Source organism: Aulonocara sp. 'chitande type north' Nkhata Bay, linkage group LG23 (assembly GCF_057382095.1).
Source record: "Aulonocara sp. 'chitande type north' Nkhata Bay isolate Kocher_YH1m ecotype deep benthic linkage group LG23, A_spYH_male_GT1.1, whole genome shotgun sequence".
Lineage (NCBI taxonomy): Eukaryota > Metazoa > Chordata > Actinopteri > Cichliformes > Cichlidae > Aulonocara > Aulonocara sp. 'chitande type north' Nkhata Bay.
In genome coordinates this window covers 14577895-14602749 of record NC_141365.1, presented here as the reverse complement: position 1 = coordinate 14602749, position 24855 = coordinate 14577895, and the positions used below count along the sequence as shown (strand labels likewise).

The 24855-nt window shown below is 41.9% G+C and overlaps 4 protein-coding genes across 14 annotated transcripts in view; 2 read left to right on the top strand and 2 right to left on the bottom strand.

The window, feature by feature from the left end:
- Positions 1-6748, bottom strand: part of nme7 (NME/NM23 family member 7) — a 25693-nt gene extending 18945 nt beyond the window's left edge. For all 3 annotated transcript variants that reach the window (XM_086283509.1, XM_086283511.1, XM_086283510.1), the window contains exons 1-7: positions 6608-6748; positions 4461-4562; positions 4093-4259; positions 2443-2553; positions 1002-1052; positions 674-881; positions 475-580 (exon numbers count right to left, since the gene is read on the bottom strand). In XM_086283509.1, coding sequence (XP_086139635.1) covers positions 475-580; positions 674-881; positions 1002-1052; positions 2443-2553; positions 4093-4259; positions 4461-4562; positions 6608-6610 — 748 coding nt within the window. In that variant the 5' untranslated portion in view covers positions 6611-6748. The remainder of the gene's footprint in view (positions 1-474; positions 581-673; positions 882-1001; positions 1053-2442; positions 2554-4092; positions 4260-4460; positions 4563-6607) is intronic.
- Positions 6224-10601, top strand: LOC147301415 (betaine-homocysteine S-methyltransferase). Of its 4 annotated transcripts, none has more exons than XM_086283520.1 (9): positions 6224-6286; positions 7261-7322; positions 8426-8493; positions 8565-8722; positions 8801-8904; positions 9221-9382; positions 9465-9670; positions 9839-9918; positions 10001-10600. In XM_086283520.1, the coding sequence occupies exons 1-9, from the start codon at positions 6280-6282 to the stop codon at positions 10063-10065; spliced, it is 912 nt and encodes a 303-aa protein (XP_086139646.1). In that variant the 5' UTR covers positions 6224-6279; the 3' UTR covers positions 10066-10600. The 4 variants fall into 4 exon arrangements, with proteins under 4 accessions (XP_086139646.1, XP_086139645.1, XP_086139648.1 ...); XM_086283519.1 differs by having other exon boundaries at positions 6246-6286; positions 6954-7322; positions 10001-10597; XM_086283522.1 differs by lacking the exon at positions 8426-8493 and having other exon boundaries at positions 6270-6286; positions 10001-10601.
- Positions 10343-19647, bottom strand: LOC147301414 (basic immunoglobulin-like variable motif-containing protein). Its single transcript, XM_086283507.1, has 10 exons — positions 19089-19647; positions 16257-16799; positions 16046-16175; positions 14097-14192; positions 13898-14002; positions 13719-13813; positions 13508-13640; positions 12626-12709; positions 12452-12548; positions 10343-12373 (listed from the first exon to the last, which is right to left on the bottom strand). The coding sequence occupies exons 1-10, from the start codon at positions 19117-19119 to the stop codon at positions 12077-12079; spliced, it is 1611 nt and encodes a 536-aa protein (XP_086139633.1). The 5' UTR covers positions 19120-19647; the 3' UTR covers positions 10343-12076.
- Positions 19594-24855, top strand: LOC147301413 (inosine-uridine preferring nucleoside hydrolase). 6 transcript variants are annotated; one of them, XM_086283512.1, is made up of 7 exons: positions 19594-19712; positions 20645-20837; positions 22671-22859; positions 23583-23765; positions 23910-24021; positions 24098-24234; positions 24312-24855. In XM_086283512.1, exons 2-7 carry the CDS (start codon positions 20700-20702, stop codon positions 24675-24677), a joined length of 1125 nt encoding a protein of 374 aa, XP_086139638.1. In that variant the 5' UTR covers positions 19594-19712; positions 20645-20699; the 3' UTR covers positions 24678-24855. The 6 variants fall into 6 exon arrangements, with proteins under 6 accessions (XP_086139638.1, XP_086139639.1, XP_086139641.1 ...); XM_086283513.1 differs by having other exon boundaries at positions 20623-20837; XM_086283515.1 differs by lacking the exon at positions 19594-19712 and adding an exon at positions 22297-22457 and having other exon boundaries at positions 20731-20837.

The window sequence follows — 24855 nt, the reverse complement described above, 5'->3', positions numbered from 1 at the left end:
AGATCTATGCTCTTCATACAGTAACAAAACAGAAAAAGAGTCAACTTATGGGTTTGTTTGCAATTTGTATTGTTACCTTCTTTCAGTCTTGCAGGCCTGTATTTTATTTTATAAAATAAACACATTGTAAGTCATATGCTGAAAGGCAGCATGAACATGGGTTCAGTCCCCCCCGGACTGTTTCCAGTGTGCTATCTCAACTTGGGCTTTCTCTATTGCCCCGTCAAATAAAGGCTGAAAAAATGCCCCCAGCAAAAAAAAAGACTTAAACTTTTTTTAAGTTTAAGTCTATTCTGAAGAAGTCTGCCACATCTAACCAAATTCATGGATTTTAACATGTTTCAGCACTTTTTGTGAGCGGATGAATTTGTGGCTAACTGCTTGTATCCAATTCAGTCTGCTGAAATTTTGCTGTGGTGTGTGATTTGGTTCACCTTCAGGTGCAGCTACTGTTAGTAATTGTGTTCTCCTTACCTTCAGATATGGCGTGGGGTTTGATGATGCAGCATGTGCAGTCCGTAAAGGCGGCTGTGTTAGAGGGACCGTGCCCAATCGTGGAAGGGAAGAAAAATTCCGTTTCCTAACAAGAATAAAAACACTTTGATCACGTCTGGGCTACCAGGGCACATGTGAGGATGAATAAAGTCTGGAGGTCACAGAGTAACATCCTCACTCTCGCTGCTGCAGCAGGTGAGTCGGAGCCATGCCCGACATTTTTGATGCCATCTGTTCCAAATTGGGCACGGACGCTCTGTGGCGCCTCCCTCCGCGCCACAGCAGGGTCTGAAGTTCCCAAGAGCCCCCTCCAGATAGACATGGCCTCATCACCCATCAGCTCCATGGCAACCACCGGGCCCGAGGACATAAACTGCACTAGGTTACTGCGAAATGGAGCAACGTGTTTGTTTACATTTACTGTTAGGATTACTTTGAATAATATTTTTTTGCTATCAGATATCTTTTCTACTGAAATTTGAGGCATCATTCACCGGGGCACTCACTTAAAGAACGGCTTGCCTTGATGTTCAGTGTAAAAGTCAGCTGCCTGGCTCCTGCAACACAAGAAACCCATAAAACAATGAGTAAATGAGCAGAAAAATGACGCTGTTTACTGACAGAGACATTCATAGAGGTCATCAGTCTTCTTATCTCCCAGCTTTTTATCTGCGGTAATAAACTCATTCTACAATCATACTATTTAAATAAAGTGACATTTCAACATCAACATTAATTTCATGTCCTTGGATTTTGGGAAGTAAATGATGGGCACTCTCCCCTGCCCCCCAACCATGATTCCACCAAGGCTAGACATAGAAATTCCACAATTTCAAATGTGTAGGTGATAAGAGTTATGATTAATAAACTGGTACCAATTACAGAAAAATATTCTGAGCGTTTACTACTCAGAAGAGGTTTTTTTTACAGTACATTTTGCTTAAAATATGCAAATAATTGACCCAGTTATAAGTTCTGCTACTTCTGGGAAGCAAAATGAAATGTAAAACTTCTGAATTTTATTACAGGCAATGCCAAAGGCGGCAGTAAATTCAAACCTTGAGCCTACAGTGGATTAAGTGGAGGATGTTCATGTTAAACATGGTCAAAGTTTCTAATAATGAGGTTAGGGTGTGCACAGTAATCCCTTTGAGCCAAAAGGGCTCACAGGGCTGCAGACTGCTGTAAATGCTCACACAGTTTTTCCACTCTTGGATCTGTGTTTTTGTGTTTTTGAGACATGTCATAAAAAGGGGATATCCTTGGATTTGATGATCTGACTCCACAAATTTAAAGCAGAAGGATGTTTAGATGCAGAAACAGCAGGTTACAGACAAATGCATAGACAAAATGCTGTACATAAACCCCAGGTATTTAACTTATACAAATACAAAATAATCAATAAAAAAAAGGTTAATTTTATGCAGAAGAGTGAACAGATGAGTCAAAGACCACTCATTTTATGTGAGCATTCTCAGAGACTTGAACATAAAGAGAAAGTTGATACCACCGTTGTGATATGACTGTTATCCCGGACTGGGCTTTTAGGTCTTGTTGAGCCATCACAGAAATCCCAGATATGTTCAATGTCTTTGTTGTATAACCCCTCAACTCAAAGTTCACTCAACTTAACAAGCATTATACTTCAAACTGTACTTTCAAATTAAACACAGAAAGATCAGATCAGGGTGAGACTGGGCTAATGTTGTGAGGTCATCCACCTGATAAAATTGCTAGTGTTTAATAAAAATCAGACCTTGTTTGCCTCTTGGCTCGCCATATGTTCCTAATGTGTGTGAGAACGGAGAGCCATCCGTCTGTTTATACAAGGACACTGGCACCAAACTGCCCGTGTTTCCCTCTCCAACAGCTTGTTTGATACTTTCCCACAGTGAGATTATTAGTATTATTATTTTTGGATGTTTGGCAGAGAGGCTGTGACTTTACCACGTGAGCTTTGTCATCTTGGCTTTGGTCACTATCAGGTTGGAGGAGTAGATCAGCTCAAGGATATCTCCGATCTTGGTGACTACGTCTGGCTTTATCAAAGCAAGCGTTCTGGAGACACAGGGAGAGGAGAGGGAAAATAAGAGATGCGATTGGACAGCAGATATCACAGCCAACAGAAGGCTGCACATTAGCACACTCAGGACACAAACAAAATAATGTAGGTACAGTGAATACAAAAAGTCTACACAGTTATAGTACCAGGTTTGTGTGATATTCAAGATAAATAATTTGAATTTTTCCACCTTTGATGTGACCTTTAGCCTGTCAAATAAAAAATAAATAAACCTTTTAAGGGGGAAAAAAGTGAAAACTTACAATAAACTGGTAGAATAAACATCCACACCCTCAAACTAACAGATATTTAAAAATCCTGACTAAATTACAGCATTCAGCCTTTTAAGTTCGTGTCATTGCAGCACATTTAGACCTCCACTATTGGCCCACTTTTCCTCACAAAGGAGCTCCAAATCTGTCAAATTGTGAGGGCGCCTTCTCTGCACAGCCCTCTTCAGATCCTCCCACAAACCTCTAGCTGGATTCAGATCTGGGCTCTGGGTCATTCCAAACGTTTAATCCGACCTTCAGAGGGGTTGTTGTGCTGATAGCTGAAACTCTTCAGCTTTCTAGCGGACATCTGAGGGTTGTGTGCTAACTGACTTGACTAGCTAACTGACTGGTATTTAAAATTGGTCACCTAGACCGAGGCTCCAGTTCCACCTATAGAACCCCTAAAGCATTATGCCGCCCCCACCGTACTTCACCATGGGGATGGTATTGTGTGGTCATGGGCAGCGTAGTTTGTGGAATTATGGCCATAAAGTTCAACCTTGTTCTCATCAGACCAAAACACAGCTTCAGACATATGAAAAACACAGTTAATGTTGTCACCTGTGGTGCACAGGAAGTTTCTGTCAGAAATTCTTGCAGCTTGTTTAATGTTCCTGCAGGTCTCTTGGTGTCCTCCCCGACCAGTTTTCTTCTTCCTCCTCTTCAGCATTGATCATCTTTCAACTATCCAGTTGCTGGTGATGTCACTATTGAGCCATATTTTCTCCACTTATCGATGTCCATCTTCACAGTGTCCCGTATCTTTGTAGTGCTCCTGTTACTTCTCTACTGATCTTTATTGATTTACAGTCACTTCAGAGCATTCACCCTCCCTTACTGTATACTATACTTCATTGTAGATTTCGTTTTAAATAGATAATCTTTATCCGCCCAATATCAACAAAGTCATTCATAACCCAGCACTGGAAACTCTCACTTATAAAAGCATTCAAGCCTTTAATTCAGTACTTTGTTATACAGCTCCATAGATAAGTCTTTACAGTGTTTGCACACCTGGATTTAGTCTTTCCATATACATTTTATTCTGTGTCTACACAGCTTGTCAACATTTATAAAAATCACAGATTTCAACACTCAAGAGCAAACAGCTTTGTTGTAATCTCTTCGTGGGTGTTTTTAATGTCTGTCAGCAGGTTACAGTTAAAGGATTTATTTGTAAGGCCATAACTTTCCAAATAGATCAATCGTGTCTACATGGGTAGACACCCCCTCAAATGTAAGTTAGATGAATGATCATACCTTTCTTTTTTACTGCCGAGTTTGTTTGCTGTGTACTGATCCCCATAATCGATCAGATGTAGCTGTCGTGAGAACACGTTCACTCGATTCCCAATAAATAAGTCCTCCTGATGCATGTCATTGTATTTGGTCCTTCTCAGAAATATCCGCTGGTTCTTTACATCAAACTGTAAAACAGGTATATTTTTCAGAAATGCTAAAGACAAAATCTGAAATTTTCATCAATATGGAGTTAATTAAAACAAATAAGCTATTTACATTTTCCACTACAAGGTATTCATATTCTGGATTAAAAAAAGAACATTCATAAACACACCTTCAGGCAGAAAAAAGAGAGACAAAAAGTAAGCACTGGAGCAAAAGCGTACCATTTCTACTGAGCCATCTCTGGGGTAGTAAAACAGTTGGTAACGCCGCAGGAGGGCGGAGGTGGGGTCATACCACTCAGTAAGAAAGGCAAACCGGTCCTCCTGAAAATAAATAAATAAATAAGTATAACTTAAATATTAAGCTTCTTTCTGCAAAGGAGAATTTCTGGCAACCCCCAAAAAGCCAAAAGAAAATATTTTTTCACCCACATGATTTAATTTCCTCCATTTCTCATTATAAAATGATCAAGAATAACACAAAATTGACCATTTATTTCAAAAACTGAAACTAACTAACTTATGAGGACAAATCATGTGTGTTTTTTCAACCCCAAAGGCCCAGTTTGAGCCAGGAAAACCCTGAATCTGTGCCAACAAATAAAACATACTGAGCTTTTAAAAGGTCGCCTGAAACCACAGGCCAATGTTCAGGTGAATGCGCAAGCCTCACAGATGTAAACTAGGAGGCATGAATCCACACAGTTCAGGTTTATTTTTACATTTTGGTCCATTTCCACAAATGTATTTATTAACAGAAAACGAATGCAGTACATAAGGTGGTCAATATTTAGAAAATCTGGCTTTTTACAAACCAAAGGCGTCTGTTATTAATAAGCACAGAAATGTTATGACTCAATATGATCAAGTATGCTCACCTGACTAGTAGCAGACTTTATTCAGTTCACCTTGTCAACCAAAAACAATTCAGTAAACACGGATAACGATTGGTTAGCACTGTTGCCACTAAGCAACACAAGCCTGGATTTGGTTTGCAGGTCACTTCCTGCAGATCAGACCTTTCGCCAAACGAAAACATTTCGAGCATCACAAAACCAAAAATACCACAAAGAAGATCATTTTTTGGTTGTTCTACAGCGAATAAAATATGGGCTCATGAGATTTGCAAATATTGCATTCTGCATTCTGTCTTCCATCTTCAGGACAAGTTTGCATTTCCACACTCCTTATCTTCCTCATGACATTTCCTATTAAGATTAAGCAGTTAGGAAGACACAGGAAGTGATTTCACAGACTATTTCGCTGCAGTGATTGTCCTAATCACCGCCAGGCCAGTGTTATCATGTTTAAAGGATGATTTGCTGAAGGTGTCTCCAGGTCTTCTGCTCATCATTAATCCAATTGGTTTTGCAAAGAAAATGTTCCCTATCTCTTGCCCCACTGCTTCATGAAGCCTGGGGATGATCCGGGTCTTATCCCGAACAAGCAAAACATCAGTGCTACTATTACTTTCTTAGTTTGTATATTCAAAGCAGTGCTCCTTCAATGTGGGATGGCACCACTGGAAAGGCACAGAGGCAGTAAAAAGTAGGATAAATGAATACAATTTCTTCAAGGACAAATAAATCAGTAACAGTGTTTTGGTGCTGTTAGTCTGATTAATTAAGAAAAATTCAAAGTGGGTTATTTTTTCATAATAAATGACTGCCCTCCTCCTCCTTTCTTCGATTAGCTCTTAAAATATCAGTAATATCATTACTTTGTAATGTTTTATGTTTTCAATTATTTTTAAGATGCTCAGAATTTTCTTCCTCTCATATTCTGTATCATTGCATTTTGTTTTCTTTAAAGTATCTGCACCCACCTCCTACAGGTGCTACACAAATATAATTTGATTGATTGATTAACCAGTCTGCAGTTTAGCATTAATCAGTCGTCTAACGCACCGTGTGAGAGATAAGGATGTCTCTCACAACTAAAAGCTCAGACCACCTCCTCCACTCAGCCTAGTCAATCGAATAAACAGAAAACATGGGCACCAGCTGAATGGATAGAAACTCTTTGAGCAGAAACATGTTTGATGCCAGGTATACCAACATTAAAAGCACCTGCTCAGCTACACCTTTAGCTAATTTAATCATAGCTGATGTTCACCGTTAGACATTAACCACACAGCTACCTGTAGTATCTGTAGTTAAACTGTGTATAAGCCATAAATGATATTTTTAAAGGAGCTAACGGCTAACCCGTTAGCCTGAAGCACTGATGTTTAGAACTGCTCGGCTAGCTTGTGTTTATTATGCTAACAGTAGCAAACAGCAACCTGTTTCAGGCTCTAACGGAAGTTTTTACCTTCACCGAAGCCCTCACGCCCCCCGGTTTGATGACATGAGGGAATCTTTACTCACCATCTTTTAAAACATCCCTGTAAACTCTGTGTGACAGCACACTGTTGTTAGCTAGCAAACATTAGCCGTACTTCGTTTCTATAGTAACTGCAGAGGTGCATTCACGTGTTCATGGGAAGTCTGACCTTTCAGCACAGTTTTTGTTATTTGTTTTTATGCAGACCTTAAAATGTAATATATTAGTCATAAATGATTGGATGGATATCTTAAATTAAACTGTATACGTGATAATTATAAAGCAGTACAAAAGAAAAGCTGCGCTGTCTTGCTCCAGTGGTTGTTTATAAAGTAAAGGAGCGAGCAAGAATCGGATTCTGGTGAAATACAGTGTGCATTTATTGTGTAGGAGGACATCTAGTGGCGGTCTGCTGATGCTGCGAAGAAGTTCAGTTTTGAGCGGCCATAAACGCACCTTCACTGTTACCCGGAAGGACAACATTATGAAACGTGAAGGATCTGATGTTGCATTTCACTCTCTTCTGTGTGAATAATTAAGCTGCCCGGTGGTGTTATTTCAGAGGAGTCAGCGTTAGTAACTTGACTGAATGATCTTCTTATGAAAAGCAGTGCAAAGAATTCTCCAGTAAATCTTTTAATAAAGTGTTGCTCCATGGGCTCCTCTGCTCTTCTCACGCAAATGGTTAATGATGAAGGGCCATTGATCCTAGATGGTGGACTGGCAACTGATCTGGAAGCGCATGGAGCCAAACTGCAGGTAAATCATAAAAATAACCTGCAACAGGTCACCATTTTCTATTGATTAGACTAATTTAATTTCTCTCTGGAGATGTTTTGTGTCTATTTTTAATCCATGTCTGTATTTTGAAGTTGATGGCAGTAACATATCTATAAAAAAAAGGGTGGGACAAGGCCATGTGTCTGGGAACTGAGGAGAGCAGCTGCTGGACTTATCAGGAGAGGAATGTCATCCCATTTTGGTCTGATACAGGATTCTAGCTGCTCAGCAGTCCTGAATCTCCTTTGTTGTGTTTTTGGTTTCATGATGCTCCAGACGCTTTGCTTGATGAAAGGTCTGGACAACAGGCCTGCAGTTCAGCACTCAGACTCAGATTTGATGAAGCATGCTGTTTACCATCATCCTGCTGAAATACGCAAGGCCTTTCCTGAAAAAGACGTCACCTGAATGGGAGCATATGTGGCCCTGAGATGTCCAACCCACTGAAACCCAAGAGATTCAAAAGCGCACAAAACAAAACAGAAGTGTTTTTTCTTCTTACATTAAGTTTCTTTGTCTACAGCACATCTGTTTGTGAAGTTAGAAAAACTCTGTCCACTCCACCCGAGAAACTTCCAGTCGTCACCACACCTGCATTTCCTACACGTGCTGGTGAAACTTGTGCAACTTGGGACTTGTTAGTTGCTCACAATGCTTCACCTGGGATGTAGACTGCAGATATTCCCTACTTAGAATCACAGCTTGCTGAACTTTACAGAGTCAGTCAAACCTGAGCATCAAAGGCTCATCTGCGATCTGAGTGTACTCTGTATCTTTGCAGCAGAAAATACCTGCATAGTTTTGTATTTATTTTCAGAGAGATGGTTAAATGACCTGAATATATCCTCTGGCCTTGTTCTCACGGCCTGTCTGTGACTGTGAGCTACTTGTTTTTCACAGCTTTTATTTTTTTTTCATTGTATTATCTTTACTGAATTTCCCAAATCTGCCCTCTTGAGAAATATAAAGTACGTAAACAGGTGAATAATATTTTTATCTGGTCTTTACAGATCAAATATAAGATTTTTTTTATTAATGTGAATCTGGACTGAAATTCGTGTGTGTGTGTGTTACATATGCAGGGAGACCCTCTGTGGAGCGCCAGGCTTTTGCACACTGCTCCTCAGGCCATAAGAGATGCTCATTACAGGTGTGTCCATGCAAAAAATGTTGGTAAATACAAATCAATCAGCACTTAATGTATACACTTTGTGTGAACAGGTTCCTCCTCAGTGGTGCTGATGTCATCACGACAGCCACATACCAGGCAAGTATCCCAGGATTCATCAGCCACCTGGAGGTGAGCGCTGAACGCGCCAGAGAGCTGCTGATGTCCGGAGTTCATCTGGCCAAAGAGACGGTGAAGAGGTTTGAGTCAGGTAGGAGAGCTTACGCTGAGCTGAGCCGACTCTTGCTGTAAACTGTGATATAATCTCACTGTTTATTTCTCTGTAAAGGGAAGAGACGCCCCCTGGTGGCAGGCTCTGTGGGGCCGTACGGGGCCTTTCTCCACGATGGCTCGGAGTACACTGGCGCTTACGCAGAGCAGATGAGTGTTGAAGTAGGTACCCCTCAGCCACCTACTGGACTTTATGCCTGCTTTGAGAAGATTACCCAGAATAGTTGTTTATATCTCCGGTTCTGGTTCTGTTTATATTTTCGGTTCATTTCATGAAAAATCATTAAGTACCTCCTTTTTTGGGACAATAACTTCAGTATATTTAATGACACTATGACACTTTTTACCTTAATACTATGGCTACTTTCAGAATTACAAACAAAATTGAAGCATTTTGAGTACAACAGAGATCTATATGACATTTTAATTGTAAAACACATTTAAGCTGTGTACACTTGTGTCTTTAATCTATTTGAAGGAGCTTAAAGTTTGGCACAGGCCTCAGGTTGACTGCTTAGCAGCTGCGGGAGTTGATCTGATCGCCTTTGAGACAATCCCGAGCATCAAAGAGGCGGAGGCTGTGGTGGAGCTGCTGAGGGAGTTTCCAAACTCAAAAGCCTGGCTGTCGTTCTCCTGTAAGGTAATCGCTGCCCGTGAACAGCGATGACGAAAGATCCATATTAGTTCGTTGTTAGTCACACAATGACTCGCCTCGCCATCAGGACGAGAAGCGTATATCGGACGGCAGCCTGTTCGCTGACGCCATGCGGGTCGCCGAGAGATCCACGCAGCTGCTCGCTGTGGGAGTCAACTGCTGTCCTCCAGACGTGGTGGAGTCGCTGCTGGACTCTGCTGGACCGCTGCACGTCTCAAACATGAGCTGGGTGGTGTACCCTAACAGCGGAGAGGAGTGGGACACTGAGCGGGGGTGGGTCTGAAGCTAAATTAACACACTAAGTCTAAACGCCTCACATCAACGTTTACATTCTGTAAATACAACATAAAGCTACCATAAAAACTTGATTCCTTAAAGAGAAAAAGGAAAATCTGCTAAATATCTGTGTGGATTCAGTAAAGGATCTTTTTTCATTCAAAGGTGGCAAACATCAGGAAAACCATCAGGATGGACGCCTGATCTGAGCCACATGTGGGTGAAGCAGGGCGCTGCTCTGATAGGTGAGCTCAGCTGCTTTCTCTTATACTCAGTCTTTTTCTGTTTTGCAGCATTTTCTCTGAGCAGCTCTTCTCTGTCTTACAGGGGGATGCTGTCGTATCGGCCCTGCTCACATAGCAGAGCTAAGACAGCAGTTAAAGGGGCGTTGAACCTCCAGCCTCTGCAGAGAGGCCTCAAAACTTGGCTGCCTACAAGAACAGGACAAGCTGAAGGAGGCAGAAACCTGTCACTGCTGACTTTCTGCAAATTATAATGACATCTGTGATTGATTACATGATGCTGGTGACTAAGACTTTCATGGTAAAAAGGGTTCTACATGCTTTATTTGACATGAAATGAGACTGTGAATAAGCCGTGTGAATAAAAGCAACACCGGAAGAGTCACAATAAATGTTAAACAAAAAAGAAATACGAATGCTGCAGGAATTCTTAAAAATCCCATTTTATTGTAAAATAAGTCAATAAATAAACCACTACATCAAACCCACTTAGGTACACAATGACTGTGTGTGTGGGTCAGAGACAAACGGACCCACAAAAGGTGCAAAGAAACATGTAAAGGAACTGCTCGTGTCTGAAATAAACCATGAGTGTCACTCGGAGTGTCCAAAGTTTCTACAGCTCCTGTGTTTAAACACCAGGATTGTCTACCGTCCCCCCGGAGATTTCACGAAACACAACACAACGCCAGCAGCTTTCACGATACTTTAACTGGACGAGCCGCTGAACGCCAGGTGAGAAACGATCCCACCTCCTGTACCTGTACGATGAGCTGCGTCTGAAAGAATGTACAGTGGATGTGTCGGTGCAGCTCAGATTAAACCTGCAGAAACGTGTCTGTGATGAGCGGCAACGCCGTGAGGTTTGCTTTGAGTGGGTCCGACTTCTCAAAGCTCCTTTTATTTATTATTTATAGATTTATTCATTTATGATTGCGGCCAAATCTCTTGCGGGAATGATTACAGCAAACCAAAGCATCCTCCCTGTTTCTATTAGAAGAAAACGTTCTGCTGGGATATTCTGCAGAAGTGTTGCACGTTTTCTGATTGGTCAAATATTTGAGCTTTTCGCAACAGGTGGCTACAAATGAGTTTATTAATTTCAGTTCTTCTGCTGCGTCTCGACACAACAACACAGAGCTATTGAAAAAATTCGGCTGCTGCCAATCCACATTTCCACAGACCGAAGAACCAAACTTGCCGTAGTGTTACAAAGAGAAAGTTGAGACGATTTACATGGGAAACATGTATTTGAGAATTATTTCTGAATTTTTACTCACTCAACACTCAACCTTTTTCCAGAGGAAATAACTGTAACTGGTTCAATGTCGCCCCGGTTAGAAGGACGCAGACGACTGATGGCCTCAAAGTTTACTTCGTTAGTTTGTCGGTTTACTGCTTCAGACTGAAAACACAAGGCTGGAAAACCATTTCAAGTTACTGCTGACCTGAAAGCTGCACGCAATGCTACATGGGCCAGAAATTTCATGTGGATCAGTCATGGAACTGCCTCTGTAATGATTGCGAAGCAGCTGTCTCCATATTGCTTGTCTTCACTGCTAAAGGACAAAGTGAGCAAAGAAAAAGGATATGGCCACAGGAGACAAACAAGAAGTGAAAACACCCTAAAGAGAGTATCTGCTTCAAAGCACTAAAATGAGCTGAACATGTGGTAGTCTTAAATATTCAAAAAAGACTCTTGTGATTTCTGTAAAGCTTCTACTGTCAATAAATTCAATAAAAACTGCTTCCTGGTCACTTCCCTCTATAGGTTTTTAACTGGGAGGAGACCCCCTAGCAGACCCATATCTCATTTTGACTGGGAACACCTTGGGATGCCGCAGGGGGAATGGGAAAGGTCACTGGGAAAAAGGATATCTGGCATAACCTGCTGAGCCTAGAAGTGACCCGACTTTGGATAAGCAGAAGAAATGGATGCATCGAGCAGTTTTAGGAGATGATTTAAAAAAAAATGAAACTACGTATCTGAGCTGTTTTTGGACATTTAAAGAGTCCTAACGCTTCACTAACAGTGCATTTTGGTGTTTTCATGCCGTTTATTAACAGTAAACTGCAGAAAACCCCAGACCTATTCTTTAACTTCATAACTTCACTACTGTTTAGATACTCAGTCCTCATCCTGCTCATCCCTAAGAACCTTTCAGTCTGTGATGTCTTCTTCGAGGTCGCTGTCGGGCGAGCTGCGCTGTCTGTACTCCGTGCTGTTGGACAGGCGTTTCCAGCTGGTGTCTTTCTGGCTTCCCATGCTGTGCGAGCGTCCCAGCTGGGCCATCCGCTTGGCTGACGTCCTCTCTTCGCTGTCGTCGCTCGCGTGGGCCCTTTCCGTGGCAGATTGGTGAAAGTCGTGCCGCAGGTTTTCCAAATTCAGCGCCCAGGGGCCAAGCTTCTGCCAGTTGACCCTCTGGAAGGCCATGATGCAGTGCAGGTTTCCACCTACCTGCGAATGAAGAAGCCTTTTAGTTATTCACCATCTCAGACACACAAACATTTAAACAGCTGGTCTGAGAATTGGAACCTTTTTGGTTTTGCGGCGCTGAATCCCCCTCTCTGTGTGGCGAATGTCCAGGTATTCTGGATTTTGGGTGTTGAGGTCAGTCACGATATCCAGCCACCTGCAGAGAGAACTTCCTGTTAAACTGCTTAACAGCAGCAGACGTGGAAATGGAGTAAAAACTGAACAGAAACATACTTTTTACAATGAATAGCCGGATGTTTTCTGCTGGGTTCCCCGATTAAGATCCAGTATTCCATTTCGTTAGTGGGAAGAGCGCCCCTTCACAGAAAACAGGACAACATCTGTTACTAAAAACTAGTCAACTAATTTGTTAATATTTTCATATGGTGACATTAAGAATGTAAAGTCTCTTGTTTAAGTCCATAAGATTTTACATCTCAGGACATAATAAAAAAATCAGCTGCTCCTCAGAGGGTCATAAAATTAGGTAAATTAAGTTTTTTAAAGTGTGCTTTCATGGATTTAACCTTTAACATGCTTATTGTGGCCTGTAGAGTTATGGAGTTTCTCTGAGCACTGCAGGGTTTGAGCATGGAGTGAATATGCTGGGATGTCCACTCCTGGGAAGACTTAGCACACACCTGAATGTGCCGAAGCCTCTGCTTTTAAAGAGGTGTTCACACTTCCTGAGCACCTCTAAGAATAAACAGTTTCCTGTTACTTACCCTCTAATTCAAGTCAAGACTTTGTCCTCAGGACTGCAAAGAGTCCCATTAAAACGTCTTTTTCACGCAGCCAAAAGATTAAATAAAATCTCTAACAAACGTAAACTTACAGCAAACAATGCAACAAAGAAATATGACAAAACAAAACAACTCTACACAAAAAGAAATAAGCTAAATTAAAAAGTTTAAAAAAGTTAAAAAAAAAAATGAACGAGCATCATCAAGTAAATATCTACATAAAATAAAATGAGCCTTTAATGTGGATCAATGCAGTAAACCGAAACCTCATTCATTATATTTTGTGCAGGGGCTAGCAGAAAAATCTCAAAACACAGCTTTTAGCGAGCACTGATCTAAATGAGCAGTTCTAACTGCTGTGACGTGGCGTTACCTGTACGCCTTTGCTGCTTTGAGCGGCGTGGCTTCGAACCCCACGGGGCAAAAGTAGTGGTTCTGACAGTGGTAAATGTAGGCCATGGATTCGTCCTTCAGGCCTTGTGTCAGTTTCATCAGAGCTCCTTCAGCTGAAAAGAAGAACGAGTTTAATCACTCAAGCTGCACATCTGTAAGAATAACAGCGCTGAGTGGGTCAGCTGACTCGCCTGTTTCTCCTGCTGTCTTGTGCTTTCCGTGTGGTTTGTACAGAATATAGGAGCAACCTCGCACTCGGAAGTTGTCGTTGATTTGTCTGAACCACCTGTGAGGAAAACGCACTGACTGCAGACCTGCGCACTCTTTAGATTTTTTTTTTTTTAAAGTAAAAGACGGAAGGTTTGTGTACCGCATCAGTGTAGCGTTGCCGGTGAAGGGACCAAACTTGATTTCTTCAAACGGCGGCTGAAACCCCAGAATATGCAGAGCTTCCTCCTGAGAGATGGGTGGCAGACTGGCAATGCAAACAAACATTTACACCTTTTATTCATCGCCCACACTTCATAAGCTGATTTTTTTTTTTATGAGATAAGATGCAGGCTGCTCACTTTCCTGCGCCAAGCGTGCTGTACAGGAAGTTCCAGCAGGAAACCAGCGAGGAGATCCCACAAGACGTCTTATACTGTGGCCGACTGATGCAGTACCTGCAGAAAAATGGATTATAACACAAAAGACAGACTTCTGTTAAGGTAACGGGTCCTCTCCGAAAGAAGACAAGAGCTTCTGGAGAATCACCGGGGTTGCAATGAAAATACTTTTTTATGTGGGGTTTAATTTCTTCAAGTATTCATATTGGTTTATCAAAATTGCCAGAAATAACAGGAAATGCTGGATTACAGTAGGAAGGTAACAAATATTCACTGCCTTAAATCAATGTGCAACCATTCAGCAGAATGGCAGAGTCTTACTCCAGAAAAAACCCGGAGGACAGAGGCAAACATTTGGCACTGCCCTCACAGCTTTCAGTCATCCGCCTGTGCAATTACAATTTCAGATAAATGAACACTTCTAGATGCAGCTGTCACAGCCACAGCGACAACAAAACGAGACAGCCGTTGTGCTGTGAAAGAAAAACTCATTCAAATAAACACAAATGCGCTGACCGTGTCCTCGCTCTTTGGTTTCAAAACTTTACTGCCCTTCTTTAGTAAATCCTGACCCCAGGGGACAAAAAAGGGCATTGAGCTGGCTCTAAAGCTCTGCAGTGAAAATGGAGAGTGCAGAGAGTCAAATCAATCTCTCCCCTTTTATCTCAGACAATCAAATGTTTCCATCCATCCTCTACATGACTGCCATCTTGTGGCCACAGTCAGCAGTTGTCGCTAAAGCTGCGCTTATTTCATGCACAATGGAGACCATAGCTCCCTCTGTTATATAGTCGTGTCCGTCTCCCAGTAACACTGACCGGAGGAGCTTTTTTCTGATGGTTTGCATATGCACATTTTGGACAAACCTCTCGTCTGGTCTGATGGGAAACAAGAATGCAAGGGAAGCAACCCCGGCTCTGCTTTCAATGCTCTGATATCAATTATGATTGACCCTTTGTGTGGAAACACAGCTTAGTGGTGGAGTAGCAAGTAAAAGAGCTTCAGTGATTTACCGTCGGCGAATCACCTCAGCCGACATGTGTGATGTAGAGAAGATGAAGTTTGAAAAGGATGTTAATAACTCCTTTAGTACATTAGCAAGGGAAGCTATAACCATAATGGACATAATGGACAGTGGCGCTGACCATGTCTGGTCTAATAAAACAGGCAAGCTGAGCAGGTGCAGGCTCAGCAGCACTTTCAGAATAGCATCTATAAAAATCTCTAAACGTAATAGGTTTAACCAGCTGTTTTGCCAACACTCCACCAACATTTTCCATCCATATTTTAATCCCCCGATAGATATTGACCATTAACCACGTCACACAACACTCAACGCTTTTAATTCAGATTATTTTTTTGTGATTAATATTTTCATATACTTTTGTAGACCTGTATTTATCAGCTCATTAACTTTTTTAGAGATCATCGCAAACATGTGATGTTGGACATTAAACATTAAACAGAATAACTATTTACAATGCGCTCAACCTTAAACATACACAGCAGTTATATGTTTAAGGTAATATAAATAATACACGATTTAACACAGAGAGAGAACATTATTCTGTAGAGTGATTATTTTTACTTTTGATATTTTAGGCACAACTTTCCAATAAAACAGTTTCATGTATACTGAGGTGTTTTCATAGTGTTTTATTGGTTCTTTTCCTAAACAGATAGTAGATACAAAAATGTGAAGATGTCCATGTAGAGTGAAAATAAACAGCATGAATGGTATGTTTTAATCTGATCCAGTTTATCTTGTTAAATAGTGAGTAAATAGTAAAGAGAGATGTTTTTTGTTTGTGTGTACAGGGAGATGGAGGGGATGGTCTCTGCTTTCCTTTCTGTAAAAGTCACTGCACGAACATGGAGGAAATGAAAATGGAGGCTAAATATAACATTACCATCTTCTGAGGTCGAGCACTTTCCTCTGTTTGATCTCCTCCAGTGAGGCGTGAGGAGGGACATCTTGCAGGTTCCTGCTGGGTCTGTCGGATGACTTCATCTTCTTAGCGCCGCATTTCTTACCATTGCCTGAAAAAGTGTTTCAAAAAACATCAAAGTGTGACATCATGTAAACCAAACTGATTAAATTCACTTCCAGACCTTTCTTACTTGCTCTTATTTTCCTTGTATATGCAGTGTTGAAGTCTGCTGTGTCAATCTCCCAGGCCAAAATAGGCTTGGACACGTCCTCCATGTCACAGTCCTCGCCTGCCCCCCCACGGGAACCTCCAGTGTGTGCGGCACTGAGCTCTGTGGAGGGTTTGGGCTTTACACGTGGGGATCCGTCATCCTGCTTCTTTGAGAGCGCGTCCCTGCCTGTGTTTGGGGGGCAGTACACGGAGGCAGCCTGGTTTAAGAGGGCATAATCAGAGCAGACTGTGTAGAACTTCTCACGGGAGTGTGTGACCGGGCAGGTCCACGGCAGGTGGAGCTCAGCACTAGAAGCCCGCCTCACCCTCGCGGCATCCCGGGCCAGGGACCGAATCAGGCTGTGCTCCTCCTCCCTGTCTGCGGTCCGCTGCAGCCCTGATGGCTCCGCAGACCCAGACAGGTTTGTTCCCTGACCCTCTGAGGTGTTAGGCATCGAGCGGCCGCTAAGCTGACTGGCAACAGAACCGGACGAGACGGAACGCGATGATGGAGAAGTGACCTCTGCAGGGAAAAAAGGAGGTTATTCAAAATATATGAGAAGAAGATGAAAGTGCAGAGATAGAGACCTCACACTGCACTCAGATAGGAGAAATCAGTCAGCTAATAGTTTTATCTGACACAGAAACATCTGTATTACATCAGGATAGCTCAGCTCTGCTGCCACAAACACAGACACAGGGGAATCTTACATATGTTACATATCACAACAGATTTTTATTCACCAAGCTCTTTCTGTGTATTTGTTCTCCCTCTCCTTCTTCTTTGTAATTTTTACCACACTGAGCTTGTCTTCCATTACTGTATTTTATTTTACCAAACTATTCTACTTTATTTTTGCCTTTTTGTTGCACGTGATGTTTAATATTTTAATATTTTTGCTTCTGTGAAAGGAATTTGCATCCAATCACCTGCCTTCAAATGTATTTGGATCATACATTGGAGAGAATGCAGAACCAAAAAGCTCCTGAAACACATGAACCAACTTTCTTAGTCTAACAGTTACCATAACTAGCAAAATCCATCATTATCAAAAATTTCCAGTGGACTTTTCAACAAGATTGCTTAATAATTAAATAATTAAGTCCTACAGAGTGAGGGGATGCCTGAGGAATGGAGAAGAAGTGCACTGGTACTGATTTTCAAGAACAAGGGTGATGTGCAGAGCTCCACACCATGAAGCTGTGGGAAAGAGTTGTTGAAGCTAGGTTAAGTAGCAGCAGTATGCCTTCATGCTGAGAAAGAGCTCTACAGATGTAATGTGTGCTTAGGGAGTGTTGATGGGGGAGTACAGAAAAGGTCAGAAGGAGATTGACGGTCTCTGCATGGATCAGAGAAAGGATATTATAAGGCGCCAAAAGAGGAACTGCATAAGGAAGTCAGGAGTGGCAGAAAAGTATGTTAAGGTCGTGCAGGACATGTATGAGGACAGCGAGACAGTGGGGAGATGTGTGTTAGGAGTGACAGATGGGTTCAAGTTGGGGGTGAGATTAAATTTTTTTCAGTGGTGATGGAGAGGCTGATGGATGAGGTCAGGCAGGAGTTTGCAGATGACACTGATCCGTAGTGATCAAGTGGAGTCTGCAGAGGTGGAAGTCTAACGAAAGACTTCTTTAAGTTGCTTGAAGACGTTTCATCTCTCATCCGAGAAGCTTCTTCAGTTCTAGGGTCAAATGGTGGAGAGTCCCAGATTTAAACCCTGTGGGAGTATCCCCCCAAGAGGGACAAAAGGACCCCCTAATGATCCTCTACCCAATCACATGAGCCAAGGTGTGAAAACGGGTGTAGGTCATAATCAGCCAAGGTTTCGGGTGAGCTCATTGTGAAACCTAGCCCCACCCTATCATGTGATTTCCTGAGGTCATATGGCCCAGGATGTGAGTGGGCGTTAAGGCGTCTGGGAAGGGAACTCAAAACTGGATTATAGATGGCAGACAGTTGGTGTCGTAAGCCACCGCCTTTGTTCAAAGATGGTCGCTCACAGTGGACATAAATGGCTTCTTTTACTCCTCTTTCAAACCATCCATCTTCTCTGTCCAAAATGTGAACACTGGCATTTTCGAAAGAGTGACCTTTGTTCTTTAGATGCAGATGGACTGCTGAGTCTTGTCACGTGGAGGTGGCTCTTATATGTTGTGCCATGCGTTGGTGAAGTGGCAGCAGAGGTGGAAGTATATACTGGAGAGAGGATGAATGGAGATCCGTAAAAGCAAGCCTGAATACATGTTTGTGGATGAAAGAGAGACGGATGGAGCACAGGTAACGAAGATAGATCGGTTTAAATAACTGGGGTAACTAACTCTCTCGACCGCGGACGAGAGAGGTGAAGACAGGAGAGCAGCAAGAGTGAGAGGGAAGGTTTACAAGATGGTAATGAGACCTGCTTTCATGTATGGTTTGGAGACAGGAGGTAGAGCTGAAGATGCTCAGATCTTCATTGGAAGGGATGGTGGACAAACATGAAGCAGATATCAAAAAAGAAATTTTATAGACAAAGTAGAGTGTTAATAGGCAGAGGGTCTTATACAATTGTAAAGCAAGCTAGCTCCTTCATTTATATACAGTCTTTAAATCGTCCCCCTGGCAAACCCAGTGTTGGTCCACGTTAACGAAAACACCTGAAACTATGAACATAACAAATTCCAAAGACATAATCCTGAATGTCACTTGTCAGGCTCACGGAGAGACAAACAAGCACTGTTCCTCTTAGCCTTTAGCCTACAATGAGTCACCTATCATAGAAACAGACAGCATGGCTCTTGATATCCACCTAAACATTAACTAACGGTTCACCTGTAAAGCTGCTGCGATCACCCACAAACATCCAATTTGGTTAGCGGACGTAAACACGCCCAGCCGTCATTTTCAGCATCACAGATAGACTCATAAAATCTTCAGTAATGACCACCCTTGGCGGGGAGGCGGAAAAAGATAAAGCTGAGAGCAAACTACCAAATCGCCGCACACATTAGCACGAAAAATGTGGAAAATAGCCGAAAATAAGCAACAAACGTCGTCCTTCTGACCCGCAGCCTCTTCCTGAGCAGGTCCATCGGACTATACCATTCTGAGGAGCAACCGGGAGGAAGGGAAATATCAACGTTGTTAAATTCTTATAAGATTGTTAAAAAAACAAAAACAGAAAGTTTAAATGAGCAAAAACACTTTTCATCGCACACATGTGTATGTTATTGCACTGCATTAAATTTACTACATATTTGGACGTGTCCAGTTGGCGCCTCCTCTTCCCGTCTCAGTAAAATTATTTCTCAGTTTAAACCAATCACAGTAGAGCGCTTGAATGGACGAGTCTCGTCAGCGTCACGTGATATATTCAGATAGTTCCTGAAAGTGCATACCGGGCAATTTAAATTTGTAGACTCAGAGACACGTCCGTCGATACATTTATTATTTGTGGTAATTATTAATCTCTAAATGCATTAACTTAAAAAAAATGTTATCTTATATGTAGTTTCATTAATATATATGTATGCGGTGAGTAAACGGTCACCGTTACCCACGGCGTTAACAGTTATTACTATGGCTTTAACGCCATTGTAACAAGTTAACATTGTTTTTCCATCCACCCATCCATTCTCCTCCGCTTATCCCTTTTCAGGGTGGGGGACTGGAGCCTATCCCAGTTGTCATAGGGCGAGAGGCAGGGTACACCCTGGACAGGTCGCCAGTTTGTCACAGGGCTAATTTAGAGTTATGTCTTTGGGCTGTGGGAGGAAGCCGGAGTACCCGGAGAGAACCCACGCAAACACGGAGAGAACATGCAAACTCCACACAGAAAGGCATATACTTAAAACATTTTCCAAAAACCCAGGAGTTGAGAATCTCAATACCTCCATTGGTTTTGCCGAGAGCAAGTTAAATGCAGACATGCAGTAGGCTTGAATGGGAAACTGCCTGCTGATATTTAGCAAAGAATCATCAGTTACTAATGTAACATAAACTTTTATAAACCTATAGACATGTAATGACATGTAGAGCTGCATATTCTGTAAATTAGTTTCTGTGTATATGGAAATAAATATAATGAAGTTAGTCTGTAGGCACATTTTGAGGCAGATCAGTTTGTACTAAAAAGGGAAAGTTGAGACTGAAGGCAGACGCTGTCCCAAGCATCTTTATACATCGCCCTGTGGTCCAGAGGACGACCCCTGTACCACAATGCACACAAACACAGAGTGCATAGCTGCTGATCATAGCTATACTGTTAAAAGTGTATGTCACTTTTAACAGTATAGCTACAAAAAATGTTAATAATGACAGCATGAATAATAACATAACGGTTAATATTTTTCTGCATTATTTCAAGGCATTATTTTAAACGTTTAAAGGTTACCAGTGCCACGCCCTGTACTCATACCAGTAAGAAAGACTGAGGAAAGAAAAATGGAAGAGATTGAGACAAGACAGTGTGACAGAGGGGAGACGGCTATAAGAGAGAGACCGGAAATGTGTCCCTCTGCGGCTCACGAATTGCTCGAGCGCCTGCGGAGGCTCTTTGAAGCTCAAGCACGCAGACCTAAGGTGAGTCTGTTCATTGGAGATCCGACTTAAACCTTTAAAAGCGAAAATATAATTACATTACTTGCAGTTTAAACCGCACGATCACTCTATAAATACAGATTGGCCGTTTTTGTAGTGGACATACTGTGATTTCTTTCTTCTAACAGGTGACCTGACTCTAAAAACTATAAGCAAACCTGAACTTTGATCTTTGCGCGTCCTCTGGCGGTCGTGGCTTGCTATTGGATCACTTCCGGTTCCTGTTACTACTTACAGTGGTGTTTTTCAGCAGGTTAATCTGTGCATTACATGCTTACATGCTTTTGTTTAACGGCTCATTTCACAATGTAACCTTCACGTTCTTTATCAGAAACACACTCTTTGCTGAATCATCTGCAAATTATACGCATAATATTCACTCATTGTTTGTTTAGGAAGCTAACCTAATTGCTAAGCTTAGCCGAATCACTAGCAGAATGACTTCTCCTGTCCCTGGTGGTGTGCTATATGATAACAAGTAAAATACAGGGCCAATCTTACCGATACGGATACTTCAAAGTTATAAAAGCAGTTTATACAGAGCAGTGTGCTTGAACATGTTACAATGGTCACTAAATCACAGCGATAGTAACTTTCCATAATAATTAGTTAACACAACAAAACAACCCTTTCAGCTTGTCATGTATTTTGAAACGTTTTTTGGTTTTTAAAAGAATTTATTTCATTTAATTTTTTTTAGAAACCGAGTTTTAAAGAACCTTGGGTCAACTTCTGTTTTAAATATTTGTTCATGGTTAAGATATGTTTTTCAGTTCCAATACTAGAATTTATTTAACACATTTCAGATGATAATATTATTTGAATAACCAATAATACTTCTTTTTATTTACATAACGCCAAATCAGATCAACAGTTGCATCAAGATGCTTTTTATTGTAAGGCAAAGAGCTAACAATCAAGATGACCCCCTATGAGCAAACCTCACAAACTTACTTACTTAAATACTTTATTGAGTAATTGAGTTCATTATTATTAGGTTGTTTTAAAAACATTCTGAAAAGCCTTTAGTTTTCAGGGCTCTCTTTTGTGGAAACAGCTCCCAGTTTAGTCAGATTTGTGTGGGATATTTTGCTCTTCGTAACAAGTAACAAATATGATTGATGTGATATTGGTGTCAAAACTTTTTTTTTCCTGTAAAAAGATTTTAAATGCGCCTTTCGGTACCTTTCTGAACTAAAATGACACCACTGACTCTAGTATTATCTGTAGGATTTTCATTGCTAATAGAGCATTTCCCTGGCATTTCTTGTTTTAACAAACACAGAAAAGAAAAAGGGCTGAGGGGTAAATCAAACCTGATAACAGGATAACACTCCTCAGAGGTCATGGTGAGGAATATTACACTGCTGTTTAGTCTTTGATTGAAGACTTGAAGATTAAAATGTCAAAAAAACAACAAAACAAAACCGTCTCTTGCCAGAAAGAGTAACCTCAGAGTCCAAAGGGTCACCGAGGAGAAGTTAATCTGTATGAGTGTCTCCACCTACCTGTACTGCCACAGCCAGGTGTGAGGCAACAAGAACCGAGGCAGGCTCCAAAGGTACAGAAGTCCACTAGAGGAGTTTCTCTCAGCAGATACAGGTAATGATGACAAAGGTCCTTCAGACAGCTCTGAATACTGAGCAGACTCTACTGTGTGAGCTGAGAATCAGGATCCTGGAGATATTTGATAGGCAGAGCAGTGAAAAACTCCTCTCTAATGAAAAACCAGGTGGTGCATATGTCCGCCTGTTAGGAGCTCATCATATTTTACTGTTTTACAGTTAATGTATTGTGTTGTTTGTAATCTTACAGGAGACCATGGAAAAGAAGCTAATGATCATCGACACCGATTGCGGCATAGACGATGCTCAGGCAATAATGATGGCGTTGGCGGCGCCTAACATCCACATCCTGGGCGTCACCTGCGTGTTTGGGAACACGACGGTCGACAACGTGTGTCAGAACGTTTTGAGGGTGCTCTCAGTCTGTGAGCGTAACGGGGTGCGTTTACTGAAGCTGTCTGAACAATCACAATCTGAGGAAATGCAGATTTGTGTATTTTAATATAGATGTAATGTTCTTAAATGATTCATTTTCTATGAATTTTTTACTGAATGTTTCACCTGCTGTGCAGCACTTCGGTTCACATGTGTTTAAATGTGCTGTAGAAACAGTCTAAGTTGTTACTTTTCAAAGTATTGGTGTAGCACACAGACTCATTAGTCACAACAATTAGGGTATTGTCGAAATTAGAAGAGCACAGACCTCCAGCTATTCAAATATCAATTATTAAATAAAAACTGCATCACACACACACAGATGTTATGTTTAGAAACAATGATCTGTTTCTAAACTGCCCTCTCTGAGGTCCCTTTAAGGATTTTTTTTTTATACCTTTGTAAATCATCCATTGGTTGTTTAAACAGATGGGATTTGTCTGCCTTTGAGAGTCAGTAACAGACTTCCTGTCATGCATGTTCATAAAATGTTAGTTTAACCAGATTAGGAGAAAGGTTCCTGGACTAGTGAATTTCTGCTCACATAAACACAAATGGCAGCATTAAAGTAACATCCTTGGCGGAGTTTAATATATTGTAATCTTTGGTATTTTGTGACAAGTCTTGCTGAGCCTGGCCAGCAGGGTTTACACCGCAGTGTTGTGTCGGCAGAACTCAGGTGTTAATCTGTAAGGAAAGCTGCACTAATCTGAACTTCCTCCTGTAGATTCCAGTGTTTCAAGGTTCTGCTGGCCCTCTGGTTGGAGCGGGAAACTCACCCACTGACCACTTTGGAAGTGATGGACTCGGAGATGTGATAAAGGAGAAAGATCCTTGTTGGGAGGAGAAAATCCAAAAGGAGCATGCAGTTACCGCAATGATAAGACTGGTGTCCGAAAACCAGAACCAGGTTCAAAAACTCCTTCGTTTAGTCACAATTTGATCCTAAATTGTGATGCGTTTCCCAAAGAGCATGATTCTTTGCTCAGTTAGGCACAGATCTCAACAATTCCCCTTGAGAAAACACTAATGGAAGAAAACATGTCCTCCACAGGTCTCCTTGGTGGCTCTCGGCCCGCTCACTAATCTGGCGCTGGCGGTCAGACTTGACCCCCATTTTCCCCAAAAGCTCAGGGAGGTGTACATCATGGGCGGCAACATGGAAGGTAAAACGGCCTCGTGGTGACTGGTGTTTGAGCGTGAGGCGTTCAGGAGTGAATAATGGTGCTTCTGCCTTTATAGGAAAAGGAAACGTGACTCTGTGTGCAGAGTTTAACTTCGCCATGGATCCAGAGTCGGCCTATATTGTTCTTGAGGAGTTCCTCTGTCCTACCTACCTGGCATCGTGGGAGTATGCGTGCAGAAACGCACTGACGTGGGTAAGATCTCCACGCTTAGAGAAGTGCATGGCCCTGCCATGTGGGTCACTTTAAACTGAAATTCCTGATTTGTGCAGGAGTTCCTTGAGGAGCTCGTCAATCAGGACGCTCCAGCTGCACGCTTCATGAGGATGATAACGTCTAAATGCTGGGCTTATTCCAGAGAGGCCATGATGACTAAGAGAGACGTGTACTTTGGGCCGGGCTTTGTCTCCTATGATTCCTACGCGATGGCGGCCTGCATCGACCGCAGCGTGGTGACGGAGAGCATCGAGTGTCCCGTCCGCGTGGAGCTCCAGGGCTCCATTGCTCGAGGCATGTTGGCGCTGGATCGCACAAATCAGCTGAAGAAGAGCCACAGCGTGTTTGTGTTGACTAAATGTGACACAGCCAAGTTCAGCGAGCTTCTGAAGGAGTCCCTCAGACAGCCCTGCAAGAAGTAAAGTCTGGACTTCCTTCATTTAACTGCTGCATCACTAAGTGCCCTTTGACTGACATCATTTTATAGCCACAAATGATGTCAGGGAAGATGGTTACTAAATTTTCCCACCTGACCAATCACAATAAGCTGGATTTTTTGGAATGTTTTATTTAATAAAGCAATGCAACCTTTTACCGTTA

Coding starts and splice junctions, on each gene's coding strand:
- LOC147301415 (XM_086283519.1), top strand. CDS start 7,164: ATGAAAAGCAGTGCAAAGAATTCTCCAGTAAATCTTTTAATAAAGTGT. Junction 7,323..8,425: donor CGCATGGAGCCAAACTGCAG/GTAAATCATAAA, acceptor TTACATATGCAG/GGAGACCCTCTGTGGAGCGC. Junction 8,905..9,220: donor CAGAGCAGATGAGTGTTGAA/GTAGGTACCCCT, acceptor ATCTATTTGAAG/GAGCTTAAAGTTTGGCACAG.
- LOC147301413 (XM_086283512.1), top strand. CDS start 20,700: ATGGAAGAGATTGAGACAAGACAGTGTGACAGAGGGGAGACGGCTATA. Junction 20,838..22,670: donor CTCAAGCACGCAGACCTAAG/GTGAGTCTGTTC, acceptor GTAATCTTACAG/GAGACCATGGAAAAGAAGCT. Junction 22,860..23,582: donor CAGTCTGTGAGCGTAACGGG/GTGCGTTTACTG, acceptor TTCCTCCTGTAG/ATTCCAGTGTTTCAAGGTTC.
- LOC147301414 (XM_086283507.1), bottom strand. CDS start 19,119: ATGTTTGTGGGTGATCGCAGCAGCTTTACAG. Junction 16,800..19,088: donor TGATCGCAGCAGCTTTACAG/GTGAACCGTTAG, acceptor TTTTCCCTGCAG/AGGTCACTTCTCCATCATCG. Junction 14,003..14,096: donor AGCACGCTTGGCGCAGGAAA/GTGAGCAGCCTG, acceptor TTGCATTGCCAG/TCTGCCACCCATCTCTCAGG.